Below are 16266 nucleotides of genomic sequence, written 5' to 3' on the forward strand. Positions count from 1 at the left end.
CACTTTTTATAACTTTTTGGTTAGTACATTAGAAACATTATTGGTGTTTTGGTAAATTATGCACATTATACAACCCTTTTTTATTATGAAAAGGTTAAGTAAGTGTTGCTGTGGGAGGTTCGGAACGCATTGTGGGTATTTCCATTATTTCTTATGGGAAAAATAGTCTTGACTTACAACCAACTTGAGTTACCGCCAGCCCTCGCAAACGAATTGAGTTCGTAAGTCACTGTATACATCTGGCTCTTTTAGGCTAATGGGAGTGTTATCTTAGCAGCATTAGTCTCTCAAAGGACAACTAGTTTTAAACACATCTTTAGAATATGGAATTAAGCTGGAACTCCGGGAGAAGGCTTCTTGTTATATGGTAATATAGTAGTTGGGTGTTGTACTGTGTTAGCCATTATGGATGCAATGAGACGTCAAGCAAAGTGAAGAAGGGGACTGAGCTTCCTCAAAAACTTGCATATTGTAACCTGCTCAGTTAGCAAACACAAGGTGTCATTTTGCTTGGCTTCTCATGGCAAAACAGTGTAAACTTCACACAGAAAGTGATTCGGCTATGAATTGAACTGTGCTCTTTACAGATCGGAGTCCATAGTGGTTGTTTCAGTTTACCACTATGCTATGCCACTGCTGATCACCTTATTAAAGAGCATCAGAATGGCTCAAGGCTGAGTGACGTGAATAAGATATTCCATTAGAAGTTCCTTTAGAGAAGGAAACGTTCAATGTGCTGTTTACAGTGTTTAGAGCAGGGGTCTCCAACCTTTCTTCCCCTGAGAGCTACTTTTACAAAATGAAAATGGCTGAGAGCTACTCAGGTTTTCTAACGTTTATTCTCATAGCTTATTTCAACCCAAACAAACTGAATAAACTTGTTTTGCCTGAACATTTACACAATGTTGGTGTCCACAACTCACATTTTGCATTAAAACATCACAAAAAATATTGAGTTCACCTGCAAGTGCATTTTGAATGTCTGTATGCATTTTCTAGTGTATCTCACACTATTGAATTAAAACATGAATGCTGTCAAAACAAAACAATGCAATTCCAAATTCACAGATATGACTTATTCATCTGTCATTTTGTTCCATGTCACTGTGTCACTTTATTCACATGTGATGTGTTTTTTAGTTAGTCAGATGACTGGCACTGAGGTGTATGGTGGAGTGGAGCCCCTGAGGTTCACTCTTATGGCGTCATTTCAATGTTCGTCTGTCAGTTTTGTTGTGAACTTTGATTTCATGACATTCACGTCAGACTCAAAGGTATGGAGACCCAAACAAAGCAGACATTTTCAGAGCTGCTTGGTGAAGATTCTTCTAGTTATCTGGCTGTACTAAGCTCCAGAAATGCTGAGAATGCTGTTGAGACTTTAACTGCACATTATTTTGAAGGTTTACTAATATATAAATATATAAAATCCAATGTCTGTCTGTCTGTATGTCTGTCTGCTTTTCACGAGAGAAATACTTAACGGATTTAGATCGGGTTTTTTTCTACAATTTGCTTGAACATTCCAGTTGATTTTGCAACTTCTCTCATTTCGTTATGTATCAGTTTGCTTGCAGTATCAATTTATTTGCACGAATCTGAGAAACACACAACGGGCCGAGGGGAGGGGGTTGAGGGGCCTTCCTCACTTACTCGCCAGCTTTGGGGCGTGTTCCTTAACTCCGCTTAGCTAGTGAACAAGAGAACAATTGAATTCAACTTTGTTTGAGATTTAAAGTAAAGTGTTACTTAGGTCTTGATGAGTTTGAGTCCAGATATTCTCTTAAGTGTACGCCACATTGAAAAGATAGATTGCAATTCAGATTGTGGATCGTGATTTTGTGTTAAAAGGATCGTGATACGATTTTGTGGAAAGATCGCCCACCCCTAATTTGACTAATCAAGTTTTCAAATTTATGTTGGATTCATTAACCCTTGGAAAGAGGTTGTGAGCTATCCGGTAGCTCGCGAGTGATGTGTTGGAGAGCCCTGGTTTAGTGGTACCTAAGGTTCCATGATGTTTCAGTTTTTGTGTTACCTGGCAGGCAGATGCGTTTTTGTTTGTGAGCAAAGTCTCTCACAAAGCACTTGACAAAAGCTGAAAATTACAGTTTTCTAAGACATAAGGTTGTAGCGGGACTACATAGTAGTAATAGTGTTGTCAGTGTTAGTACCATGTGCGTCTTGTTTCCATCATCCCGTTTGCTGTTTGTGTGTCAGTGAATGTCGTCCCTGAAAAGGGGGACGGATAATGGGAGGAGACCGCAACCCCAATCCTGCAAAACCACCTGTTTGCTATTATTCAATTACATCCATCTCAGGACTATTTAAGTAATCAGGGAGAGAAGAGGAGGAGAGAAGAGGAAGGAAAGGAGATTTTTTCACATTCATGACCACGAGCCATCTGTACCTGTTGTATTCCACATCGCGCATTTCCATCCAGTTTGTTTTTCTATCCGCCGGACTTGCTTCAAGAACCTCATCACGAGAGACCCCGGGGTTGGAATTCATCATCCACCACGCGCCGAGGATTCACGGTGAGGCTGCTCCATTTTGTCCGGGAAAATCAAACGACTCATTTTTCGCTAGTTCAGTCAACCGCATTCAGGATAGTGTTTATAACCGGACTCAAGTTCACAATCATTTCCGTATCTCATTCAGTTTATGTTATTCGTATTGTTTGTTATATGCTACAGGGGCAAGGGAGGGTTTATTGTGTGTGTGTGTACATATATATATGGTGTTGTTGCTTTGGTGGAGGGATATATATATATATTTATTGTGCATCTTGCTTCTTGTTGTTGCTCGTTTAATATAATTACGTACCTATTTTACATATCATCTGTTTTTGTGAGCTTGATTAAACCGTCGATTGTGGGGAAAATTTTTATTTGTTAGAGGTACGGCTTGATATTTAGATTCAGCTCAGTAATTTATCCAGGCCACAGGTCTTGGAGGTGTAGCTGCCGGCCGGGTTAGGGGTTGGCCGTTACAAGGTGTCCGGAAATGAGCTGGGTATATGCAGGCAAACCAAATTTAATACTGTATGTCATGCTGGTTTTGAGTCTGAGTAACCTTTTTACAATGTGCTTTTCTTTTTTTTTTTTATTTCAGCTTTACTGCTGGTGTGATCCATCCTTGGAAGGCCAACGCTTTTGAGCGGCTCCTCTGGAGAGCCTGCCGCGGCTACATGATTGTCAACTTTGTGGAGATGCCTGAACCAATGGAGGATCCAGCCACGGTGAGAAAATGTTTTTACTTGTTTTACATGGCAAGGCATTTTATATCTTCTTATTACTGACACTTGATACTAAAAAGAAGAAAGTTGTGAAATTCAGAATAGCTCAAATCAAGTGAAATTCTGGTGTACTTGTTAATTCCCTGAAAAAGCTAATTTCCCTTTAGATTTTTAAGGAGGCAATGTGATTTACTTGTCATTAAACAAAGTTCTGCAGCAGAAAAACAGAGTTCCTTTTTTGTTACAACAATGTTCAGACCTCTAACTTGGGTTGCCTAACATTTTTTGTAACCTTCTTTGTTCCTCATTTAGTTTTTCATTCACATTTATAATTTGCTAAAGGTCTGAATCAGTGTCAAGATGACTGTTAGTCACACTTAAGTTGTGCCAACTGCGGAAAGAAAAATTAGGAAGCGATGCTTCCTTTATGGAAGACACAGATAAAAGGTGACGGGAAATGAAACACTGTGGTCGAAAGAGGGAGCCTTGTACTGTCATTCTGTGGTACGTTTTCAAACCCAGATTACTCGACCTGTGAGATGTCAGCATCATCTACTGCACAAGTGTGCTTCTCTCTCACATTTTAAAATGAGCATTATCACTAGACATGTAGAGCATTATATTTAAAAAGTTTGCAATCTGGCCAAACATAGTTGGAAAGACTGTGCAAATCAGTCTGTAGGTTTTCTGTGTTTAGGTAGGTAGGCTTTGAAATTTGCATTTTGCTTAGCAGTTGTTCTTGAGTGGGTTGGATTTCAATTCAAGAGTGTGCTTCAATCACACCAAAACTGGGTATTTGATTATATTCAATCAGCATTAGGGGCAAAGGGGAAGCAACAGGCTTATTTATTTATATATATATATACGAGGGGGGACCCAAAAATAACCGGAAATATCTTTAAAACGTGTTTAATTTAATTTTCTGTACAAACTACAATTAGTCTCCTTCAAAGTACTCTCCATTGGCGGAAATACACTTATCTAACCGCTTGTTCCATTGTTCGAAACATTTTTTAAATTCGTCTGAAGTAATGCCCATTAATGCTCTGGTTGTTTCTTGTTTTACCTCTTCGACGTCAGCAAAATGCCTTTTTTTCAAGTCTTTTTTCATCTGAGGGAACAAAAAGAAATCACACGGAGCTAAATCCGGTGAGTAGGGTGGGTGGTTCAGGGTTGTCATACCGTTTCTAACAATAGTTTCTGCAACACTTTTTTCAAGAAGAAAACAAAATTTCACTGCCGCGCGTTGCTCACGATAATCGGCCATCGTAAAAAAACGACGCTTGCACAAAACTACTTTTACAAAAAAATTCACTGAACACAAGCACAACCTTCCAGACTGATGGCATTTGGCAGACTGACTTGTGAGGAGTGTAACTAGATCACCCTAGCGGCCCAACCACGTACTACAAGTACCAACCTAACAACAACAAAATTCCGGTTATTTTTGGGTCCCCCCTCGTGTGTGTATATATATATATATATATATATATAAATATATATACACACACACACATATACAGTAAGACCCTGCTTAAAGCAGGCGATACGTTCCAAGAAATCCCAGCGCTAAACGAAACAGCATTAAATGAGGTCATCTTAACACGTAAATAATAGGGATAGGTGAAACAGGCCAGAGAATAAAAAAGTTTATCATATTTTTTTTTTGTTTTATTTTGTAACATGTATAATTATATACATTAATTATAGACATTTTTTATTGCTAATATCGATTTTTATTCATAAATCATTCATGAAAATCAAAAATATTCGATTAAATACATAATTTATGTTTGTGATGGCTCTTAATGTCGCTGGAAATGCAGCAGCAGCTTCTGTATCTCCATTTGCCGCTCCTCCAGTAATCTCTATGTTATGAAGAATGTTTCTGTTTTTAAATCGATGGGACCATCCTCGGCTAGGTATGAAATTCTCACTGGTGTTGCCTTTTTCATTCTGAATGTGGTTAAAAATTAATTTCGCTTTTTCCATTATGATTGCTTGACTTAATGGCATATTGCGTTTGACTTCATCATCAATCCAGTCACATTGCTTCTGGAATGGGTAATTTTTGTTGCAGAAGTCGTTGTGGTTATAGTTACTGATGTTACGATTTTCTCTTTATTTGTTTAAAATTGTCCGTATTGTTGAAGTTGGCAAATTTAATGCAGTGCCGCTGTCAATTTGGTATTTACCAGCATCTAATCGTCTGAGCACACCTGCATTTTAGTTTCCAGTGAAATTATTTTTTCTTGTCACTTTCTTTTTCTTTGCAACCACTCTTTTTAAAACTAGAAAGGGATAATTGTTATTTATTACAGTAAAATAAAATGGTATGTTTATATCTTTACACAATAACGTTGATGACAAATCATAAATGAACAGTGATGTAGCAGGCATACATAATGTACTGTACTGCACTGATATGAAACATGCCATGAGACTGCATGCGTGTATCGAATCAAGTCGTGCGATTGCATGAAAACTGACATTTTCGCTGAAAACCGCACTTTTATGTGACGACAAAGTGAATCAATGAAAAATTACATTAAAAAAAAAAAAAACGCATAATACTGAAACAGCGGTAAACAGAGCAGCGTTAAGTGGGGTCTTACTGTATATATATTTATAAATATATATATATATTTATTTATATTTATACTAACTATCCCCCGTGGCTCCACCCATGTAGTAGTGTAACAGGACAAACTTTAAAAATCAATAAAAAAAAATGTAATTCTGGCCAAACAGAAGGTAGGTACGCTCTAACGTCAAATGTTGGCACTGTATCTAATCGTGTTCAGCTCATGGCTGTGATATCTCTGCCAGTGGGCAGCTCCCCTCTAAAACACACGTAGCCCTGATCTCTCTCTCAAAAACATCAAATGTTACTCCTTAACAATCTTTAGATGATGATGTCTGCTGAACAAACTGATATAACTAGCTAAGCGAAGGTAAGGTACTCTCCAAACATGGCGAGAGGGAGACCAATTCGAATGGAGGTTGGTGCGTAAGTGAGGAGGGCCCCACCCACCGCCCCCCTCCCTCAGCCCACAACCCCTTTCTCTCGGAGTCGTGCAAATCAATCAGTACTGCAGGCGAACTGTGATATTTAGTGCATTGAGAGAAGTCGCAAAATCAACTGGAATATGCAACCAAATTACAGAAAAAAAAATCTGATCTAAATCTGTTAAAAGCAGACAGACAGACGGTGTATTTTATATATCTTGTTACTGGTTTAAGTCAGTAAATATACAGAATTTAAAATCAACCTATAGCAGCCCTTTAAAATTATACTCAAGAGTGTGTTAAACTCTGGACTCCAAATCCCATTTTAAACGGTTTAAGGAGATTCCATTTAAATGAAGGCTAAAGGTCTGGGTGTCCTGATTACTGGCTGTTTACTCAGGTGACCTCAGGTTAGTCCGTGTTACGTTTCTAATATTCTATCTTAGCTACACAGTCAGCGTTTAATTGTAAACTGCTTAGTTAATTCTTGTGAGTCTGAACATTACATTTTTCATATGGATTATTTATATGCCACATACCCACCATCACAGCCTACTGTGTTACATTTTGCAATATGATTCATTTCTAAAATGTGGAGAAATAGTGTGAACTATAATCTGTGTTCTACTAAAATAGAAAGATGCAAAAGTGAACAGAGTGGAGGTGAAAGTATTAGTACTTTCTGCAAATTAACAGTTCTTGCATTAAAATCTGTTTTTCTTTGTCTTTTTTTTTTTCTATTTATTTACCTGATTTAGGGAGAGATGGTGAATTGGGTTGCATTTCTTATATCTTATTGGGGTGGCCAGATTGGTCAGAAAGTGAAGAAGATCTGTGATTGGTGAGTGAATCAGAGTCCTATGGTGACTTTTAGGTCAGGTGTCCTATTCCCATGTTAATAGCGCTTTTATACTCTGCATTAATGCTGTTGGATTAGTGCTGAGTAGGGACCAGATTATGACACTGATGCTAGTCAAGGGGCCTTTTTTTCTGGAAGCTAAACAAAATCGTAACTTTTCAGTATTTTTTTATTATTATCACCACGCTTCTATTAACTTCACCTGTTTGTTGTCTGGTACAAATCTTGTTATCAATATTTAACCCACTTCCTATTGTCCAAATGACTTGAAATTTTGCACGCTTAACTCATTTCCGATGACAATACATGAATCAATAATCGGTTTCACTAATTGATCAATTAATCCACATTAAGAAATGAAATTTTCATATGAAGAATAGTTCAAGATTTCACCAATAGATGGTGCTAGTAACTGATAGAACTAAAGCAAACCCAAGACTAAAAAGTTGAAAATGATATATACTTTTATTTTTTTATATACTTTTGCCAAGGTTTTAAGAAGTGTTTTTTGAAAGCGCCCACACTTTTATTTTTTTACGAGTGCTGTATGAGAGACTTTATTTTTTACTTTTTAGTACACTTTTTACCTTAATATAAGTGTGGTTTTTAAAAAGTATTTTTTTATATATACAGTATATTAGTTTTAGTTACTTTTGTAATTGCAAAGGAGTTAAACTTACTCCGGAGTAAATTAAGCCTTGAAAGTTGATGCAAACAGTTTCTGCAGGTGTCCCAAGTTTTATTTATTACTACAAACTCTCTGTCTGCATAAAGCAGTGTTAACAAACTGTGTTGCTACAGTCACTGAAGTGTAATTTGGGCCTGTAGGAATTGTTTGCATTAACCTTTAAGGCTTCATTAATTTCCATTGGTACAGAAAAGCTGTTGTTAATTCATTACTTGTTCTCTAAAAAAAAAAAGTCCTTTTTGCATAACTCTGAAAATTCAGTTATTTTTCAGTTTTTGATAACCTATTTCTTTACTGGAGTTCAATAAAAAGTGGGGAAAAAACAACTCCAAACAAAAAAGAAACAAAAATCTATGACTTTAATAACAAAACATAAATATGTGATATAGGGGAACATCAAAGTACAACAGAAAATAATAAACACATCTGCACCCCCGTGGCCTAACGAAGCAGTAGTACAACAACAACAAATTATTTCTTTTATACTTCTAAATCACACGAGGAATGCCTCGGTCACATTTAACAGGCCCTGCTTTTTGACAACACCCCAGCCTTGAACCCCTAACAAGACGTAAAAGCCCCCCCCCCCCCAAAAAAAAATCATCGGGGGAGATAAAAACAATGTAAGAATTCTTGGGGAGGACAATTCAGAGAGAGAGACCCCCTTCCAGGTAGGTTCAGTGTGCAATGGGTATCAAAGCATGGAGTAAATACAACACACAAAACAGAACACAAGTGATCCTCTTCACAGAGCTAGATGGCCAATCTATCATGGCCACCTCAGAAAATACATTAAAACAGTACTAAATACTTCATTCTTGCATGGCGCTCCACACCAAGTGCAGACGCAGTGCCGTCACAACTCTCAACAAGGCAGAATGCAACAACAGATGATACCACTCACTAAATACGGAACTATCACACAACCCCTGGCTACTCTTTTACATGTTTCCTCTGCTCACCTTCCTCCCTCTGACCAGCTGAGGTCTTGTTGCCAGCTGCCTCCCAACTCTAAGCTCTCTCTGAGCAAAGGAAGCAAGGCCCTTTAATATCGTGCCCCAACCACCTTCTGAGCAGGATCTAACTGTAGACCTCCATAGCTCCACGATCGAGGAGGTACTCTGAACAAACTTTTGGACAGCAGGTTTATGTCACTTGGTTTACTTGACAGTTGTCATTATTTGAGTCAGATAAACTTCCCACAATCCTAAGCTTAACCATAGTGTAACATCACTGAGGTAAAATGCAAAGAGACAACCTCCTCAACAGAGTGAAGTTCTGGAGGTCTGCAGATAGTCTGTGTTGCACCTTCCAGGTACTCTTGTCTTTAAGCACTTCTGGGGTCACATATGTAGAGACCCCACCCAACCAACAGCACCAGAGATTTTTTTTCACTTTAGCCTCACTACAGACATGTACTGGAGAATGCCAGATTGGTTGTCTTCCCCAGAATGCTTGTGAGACTACAACACATCGCCCCACAGTGGTTTGGTGACCTTCAGATGTTGCAGTAGGTCTTCTACGATCACCTATGGCAGTTTTCCTCAGGTTGTGGGCTGCCATCGGTGTGTCGTGTGTTCCTATCTTACATATAAACATTTATGTGTGGAAGTGTGTGTGTGTGTGTGTCAGTCTGTCAAGCCCGGAAGTGCGAAGTGGCCCAGAAGGGCAAGGCTACAGCAGTGAAGCTCAAAGAGCTGGCAAGGTGGCCCCAACTTAATGAGTCGGAGACAAACTTTCTTGCCTGCTGGTAGACAAGGGGGGCGAGCACGTCCGTAAAACAAAACCGCTGACTCTGCATTTCAATTTTCTTTCTGACGATATCAATAGTTTCTAGGAGCCCGGGCCTTTTACAGCACGGCCTTTGTTCCTTTTAGGGGGCGATACCTCCCTAGTTGGAATAAGTACTTTTGTAATTGCGGCGTTTTAAGTAACTGAAAACTATATAGATATGATATTAAAAGGCAATACCTCTCCCATAGTGATACGGCAGTAAAAATCACATAAGAGAAAATATCTTCGCTTTCTTTAATGACGATTTATGCGGCATAACAGACGAGGAAAGCCTATAGCAAGACAATACCAAGGTGGGATCTTGATCTATACAGTCTGCCATTTTTCGTCGCTGCGCTGGAAGGCTTTTCAGGACGGATGACATTATCACCCATCCGTCTGTCGGCTTCAAAGTGTTTGGCTGCTGTCCAGGTCTTTTTATACTGTCTTCACCACGTGCAGGCCCTTAATTTGGTTCCAAACAAGGGAAGGAGAGGATTCCATTTGATCTCTAACATACAGAATTAGTACAAGGCCCATTTTTGTAGTTGTACCTTCTCTCTTCAAATGCTTGCCTAGCAGTTCTAAATGCTGAGAGCCCCTGTGTGCTAACTTTGGCCTGGCCTGTACATGGAGTGGATTTATAAAATAATTTTTGTACAGAGTTCAGTGACATTAAACTTATATTCTTATCACAGCCTTACACAGCTAGTTCTTTATAATGGTAGTGTATCGCAGTGGGATGGCTAAGTGATCCACGTTTCTGCGTGATATACAGTAATCCCTCACTTATCGCGGGAGATAGGTTCCAAGGCCGACTGCGATAACTGAATTTCCGCGAAGTAGGGACACCATATTTATTTAATTATTTAACGTGTATTTGGACGTTTTTAAACCCTCCCTGTATTGTTTACAACCCACCCTTTACTCTATTAATAACAGGGACAACTGCTAAGCAATATGAAATCGGTAGATAAGTTTACACTTACTGTATAGCGAAGTACACGTAGCAGCTTGTAGGCGGTCGTGACGTCGTCGACCTTGTTGCAAAGATTCCTAAAGCAGATTCCATCCAGACTACTGCCTTATCACGTCCACTTGCAACTCGTTTTGCGCCCTGGTTAAAGGACACTGCGGCCGTAGATCTTATATGCTTTTCCTCCTTTTTAAATAAAAAGAATCGTGGACTCATTGATGCTGTAATGGTGTCCTGCAGCGGTGTAGCTGTTCCCTTCCTTCGACATATCCAAAACTTTTACCTTTTCTGCAATCATTTGCATCTTCTGTTGGTGCTTGGACACGGCCCCTGAAGCAGTAGCAGGAGCACGTTAATGCTGAATGAGTGAGATGAGACTTCCTGGTTAATGCAACACTCCGTCGCCGAGCCAATCAGCAGCACACAGGAACTTAACTGCATGCTCTGATTGGGTAGCTTCTCAGCCATCCGCCAATAGCATCTCTTGTATGAAATCAACTGGGCAAACCAACTGAGGAAGCAAGTACCAGAAGTAAAAAGACTCATTGTCCGCAGAAACCCGCGAAGCAGCAAAAATTCCGTGTTATATATTTAGATATGCTTACATGTAAAATCCACGAAGTCGTGAATCCGCGAAAAGTGAACCGCGAAGTAGCGAGGGATTACTGTATTTCCATTCCCAGCTCTGACACTTTCATTCAGTTCACCAAAGGGGGAGCAATCAGCCCCGCCATCCTCTTCCTCCCACTCTTAGATTCATTAAAGGGGTTGGAGGGGGACAACCCCACTACTCCAGGTCTAATGATCATCTTCTATTTACCAAGGGGGATACATACCACCACCACCACCACCAAAGGTCTGCAAAGACACAAACATGTGGAAAAGTTGGTGGCGACATCAAAAATGTTTCAGAAACACTGACCTATGGGATCTAGCATGACCTCCAGCTGTGATCGTAACGTCTTCTGCTGGTTAAGAAGCTCCTATTTACCCAGAATCACTTCACAGTGATAAATCTCCGTATATGTCCATATGTATTAGTAATGACTGTGTGTACGTATTAGTCAATTATTCTGACAGAGTCAAAATTGTGATTTTTGAGTTTAACAGTGTTACACAGTGAAGGCACCCCTGAACACAACACTTTATGAACACAAAGCTCTCATTCCGAATGAAATTTGGCACAGCTACTACCACTGTAAAATGCTAAAAGCCTGTTGATTTTTGAGCAAGACTGCTTCAACAGTTTCCTTCTACAGGGATTATGATTTTGCACGTTTTGTACACATTAGCATGCAGTAATTTCCTGCAAAAATTTACAGCTTTCAATGAGATGTTGTTTTTTTTTTCTTCTTCTTTTAAACACGTTCAGTAAAGGAGTACACCATCAATTATTGCACTTCTTTTTGTATTTTTCACCAGTTATCACACCCATGTCTACGTCTATCCAGATAGCCAAAGCGAGAGAAAGGAGATTATCCAAGGACTAGAGACACGGATTCAAGAAATCCAGTTGGTCAGTGTTCATCTCTCCTTAGCTGCTTGGAAGTGGGCTATTCCTTCTCGGGTTTCTGACGCTGAGCTGTCTCTTGCAGATTTTGACACAAACCGAAACATTTCTTCACCAAGTTTTGCTGAAAGCTGTAGAGAACCTGCCTACTTGGATTGTTCAGATCAAGAAGAGCAAAGCCATCTATCTGGTGCTCAACATGTGCAGCTTCGATGTGACAGAGAAATGTTTGATTGCTGAGGTTTGGTGTCCGGTCCAGGACTTGCCTCTGCTTAGACAGGCCCTGAGTGACGGATCAGTAAGTATTAGTTAATGCTTTATCAGCAGTGCCTTTTTTATGAAAAGTGTTATATTAAAACAAAAGTACATAACAATTTTTATATCGAATAGAAATCAACTGACTCTTTACAGCACAAATGCAGAAATTATTGGCAGTCCACCTGGTTTTCGTAAATATAACATTAGCTTCCACTGTTATGCTGATGACCCCCAGCTCTGTCTCACTAGCAAACCTACGGTTTCCTGTCCACCCTCCTCACTTACTGACTGCATAGCAGAAATCAAATCCTGGTTTTCTTCAAATTTTCTTAAATTAAATAACAAAGTGACAAAACTGAGGTTCTCCTCATTGGTACAAAATCAACATTATCCAAAACTGATCGCTTTTCATTTGTTATTGATAATTCCTCTGTCTCCCCTTCCCCACAGGTGTCATCCTTGACAGTACTTTATCTTTTCGGTCCCACATCAATAACATCTCCCGGTCTGCATATTTCCAACTACGTAACGTTAATCGTATTCTTCCCTCCCTCACTCCCCACATCATTGCCTTGTCACTTCTCGTCTGGATTATTGCAATTCCCTTTTCTTTGGTCTTTCTCACAAATCTCTTTATAAGCTTCAACTGATCCAGAATTCAGCTGCCCGCCCATATCATTACTAGAACCCCCTTCTATTCACCATGTCACTCCCATATTGCAGCAGCTTCACTGGCTTCTGGTTAAGTTCCGCATTCAATTCAAAATTCTTCTGTTAACTTTTAAGGCTCTCCACAGCCTCGCCCCTCCATATCTGTCTGACCTCCTCCATGTTGTTGTACCCTCCCGTACCTTTAGATCTTCTTCCTCCATCCACTTGACTGTCCCCTTCGTCTGTCTTACCACTATGGCAGCGTTTCTCAACCTTTAAGTATTTGCGACCCGAGTTTTCATAACAGTTTTAATCGTGCCCCCGTAACGTTTTTTTTGAAATCCTAATAAAATTTATTCCTATATTTTTTGCTGCCGATACACCGCTACAAGTTTAAAATTTCCCTACAAATAGCGAAATTACTCCACATATGGCAACATTCGCGCCCCCTTTTTTGTTACTTCGGTGCGCCCCACAGTTTGAGAATCGCTGCACTATGGAGGGGTGCAGAGCATTCAGTTGCTCTGCTCCCCAGCTCTGGAACTCACTGCCATCTGAGCTTAGAAATATTGAGAATCATTTTCACTTTTCAAATCTAAACTTAAAACTCATTTGTTTAAGACTGCTTTTTCTCTTTGATTACAATTGCTCTGATTTTAAGTTTTGTATGATGTGTGTTTTATCTATTGTTCGGTGTCCTTGAGTGTTTAAAAAGGCGCCTATGAATAAATAAAAGGGTGGCACGGTGGCGCAGTGGGTAGCGCTGCTGCCTCACAGTTGGGAGACCTGAGGTTCGCTCCCCGGGTCCTCCCTGTGTGGAGTTTGCATGTTGTCCCCGTGTCTGCGTGGGTTTCCTCCGGGCGCTCCGGTTTCCTCCCACTGTCCAAAGACATGCTGGTTAGGTGGATTGGCGATTCTAAATTGGCTCTAGTGTGTGCTTGGTGTGTGGGTGTGTTTGTGTGTGTCCTGCGGTGGGTTGGCACCCTGCCCGGGATTGGTTCCTGCCTTGTGCCCTGTGTTGGCTGGAATTGGCTCCATCAGACCCCCGTGACCCTGTGTTCGGATTCAGCGGGTTGGAAAATGGATGGATGGATGAATAAATAAAATGTAGTTTTAGTTAGGTGTTCTCAGATTCCGTTTTCACACGGTTAGACAAAGCAGCCCAGAGGGTTCGGTCTTAGTGCAGAGATCTTCAGTCGTGGCCCTTCAAATTTTAGTTTCATCCAGCTTCTTAGTAGGAACCAATTTATTTAATTCTAAACCAGTGTGTTTTTTGGGCTAAATGCTGGTCAACTTAACCCTTAATTGTTTGACAGTTTTAAATACCTTAGCTGAATTTTGGTTTTATTAATTTCCTATTTTCTTAATAAGCCACTAGTTAATAATATGAGGTGGAAGAATAAGGATCTATCAGTTCTTCTACCAAATTGGATCTGTTTAACACTAGAATCCCTGAAGTCTACGAAAAACCTGTGTGTTGCTTCCAAACGGTGCCATCTTTCGCCTTTACGCCTGGTGCAGGTGCGTTGTTCTTATGTGTGACTGGACGTTTCTTGCAGGGAGGGCTTCTGTTCTCTTTCTCTGATGTAGAACCCTCATCCTCATCTGAGGTCACCTCTGTTATAGCACGTCTTCATTTGAAAACAGCAGTGTCAGATTGGGGGGGAACGTGAATATGACTATGAAAAAAAAAATTGCTAACCTTTACAAGCAATGTTCCCTCAAAGCTAAGCGCGTGAGCAATCGCTCACACGAATTTAGAGCGTCGCTCATACTTCCCGCACGATCGCTCATTCCGATGGCGTCGCTCGTACTTATCGCACGATTGCTCACTCCGACCGTCGGAGTTGGTGCTCATAAATTTTTGGCTTAAACAAAATGTCGCTCATAAACAATGTTTTTTGCTCACTATATGCTACTCCTTAGAGGGAACATTGTTTACAAGTACCATAAATATACGTCGGCTGTTACAGACTCAAATCAAATGTGTGTTTTTATTGTATAATAGTAACAAGAAGAGCAGCTCACTACTCAAAACGGTAATTTTGGGAAGCGCCTGGAATTGAACCCGCAATCTCTTGATTAGGAGTCGGCAGTTCTTACTGCTGCACCACCCAAGTGGTCATGTCAGCGTTGTACCCCAACCCGATTTCTTTTTCTTCGGTTATATTCTTGAATAAAAGCGCACTTGTTTTGTTATACGTGTACCTTTAGTGAAAGTTTGATATTTGCACTTTAGTCTTGACACATTACACACTTCATGTCAAAATGTTGTCATTAGTACTACAACATGAAAAAAGTTTCTGTTTTACTTATGTGTTCAACATTTTTTGCCTCGCATTTCCTGTCGTCCTACATTTACACTGACTGTTGTAGACGCGGAACACACATGAAATGGATGTGTTCCAAATAACAATATATTGTTTACTCTCTAAAACTCCAGGCACCTCACACCCAGATAAATAGGCTGAAAAACGTTTTGCCTGAGTTGAGCTGCGGCAGTTGTGGAGATGGGATAGCAGGCTGCTTGTGCTGATCGACACATTTACAAGACAAAAATCTAGTGTTAACTCTGTGTACCGCATGTGCATCATGAAGTTCCTGTGTTAATTAAAAGTTTGAAATTAATGAGAGGGTAAGCAGAATGGCTTAGAAGTACAAATCCGTTCAGGTTGACAAAAAATTATGGGTAATATTCTCAGAAAAGGACAATTTACAATGTGGAATGATGAAAGTACTAACAGGCCATATAATTTACAAGTGAATGCCAGGCCTTCTTATCAGCAAGTACTCGCTTCAAATTAGAAAACTGGTTTGACGCAGAAACTTCCAGCCACTGTGGCCCTCCAGAGCAGTAATTGAAGACCCCTGCCTTGATTTTAAAGCTTATTTATTTATTTAATGGTTGTTCAACTACCAGTTCAGCATTGTAACAGGGTTGTACTGCAGCTTGTAAATCTGCAACAAAATGGCCCAACTTGTGCCCATTAAAGTTTGGTATTTTTCAAGTCAGTTAGTTGTTCACAAACATGGCTTATATGCAGTTGCCACATGAAATTGTGTTCCAGAGTTAAGTGTATTCTACGTATAAATTAAAAAAAATATTTCACCCTCACTGGCACATGGGGCACCACCAGAAAAGTAAAAACCTAAAAACTTACTGTGGCAAAATATTTTACATAAGAAAACACGTCTTCTGTGTTTGTGACCGCAAAAGAGATTGCATGTTCCTGGTGCTTTTAAAGGGTGACGTTGTTGGCTTTAAAAAAAAAAAAAAAATATAGTTATAAAAAATAGAAATTGG

The 16266-nt window shown here is 39.8% G+C and overlaps 1 protein-coding gene across 1 annotated transcript in view; it reads left to right on the plus strand.

The window, feature by feature from the left end:
• The window catches only part of tcirg1b (T cell immune regulator 1, ATPase H+ transporting V0 subunit a3b), a 57761-nt gene that overhangs the window by 17856 nt on the left and 23639 nt on the right, over positions 1-16266 (plus strand). The window contains exons 6-9 of the mRNA XM_028812280.2: positions 3115-3241; positions 7006-7088; positions 11966-12059; positions 12139-12351. Of these exons, the coding sequence (XP_028668113.1) occupies positions 3115-3241; positions 7006-7088; positions 11966-12059; positions 12139-12351 (517 nt within the window). The remainder of the gene's footprint in view (positions 1-3114; positions 3242-7005; positions 7089-11965; positions 12060-12138; positions 12352-16266) is intronic.

This window comes from Erpetoichthys calabaricus, chromosome 10 (genome assembly GCF_900747795.2).
Source record: "Erpetoichthys calabaricus chromosome 10, fErpCal1.3, whole genome shotgun sequence".
NCBI lineage: Eukaryota > Metazoa > Chordata > Cladistia > Polypteriformes > Polypteridae > Erpetoichthys > Erpetoichthys calabaricus.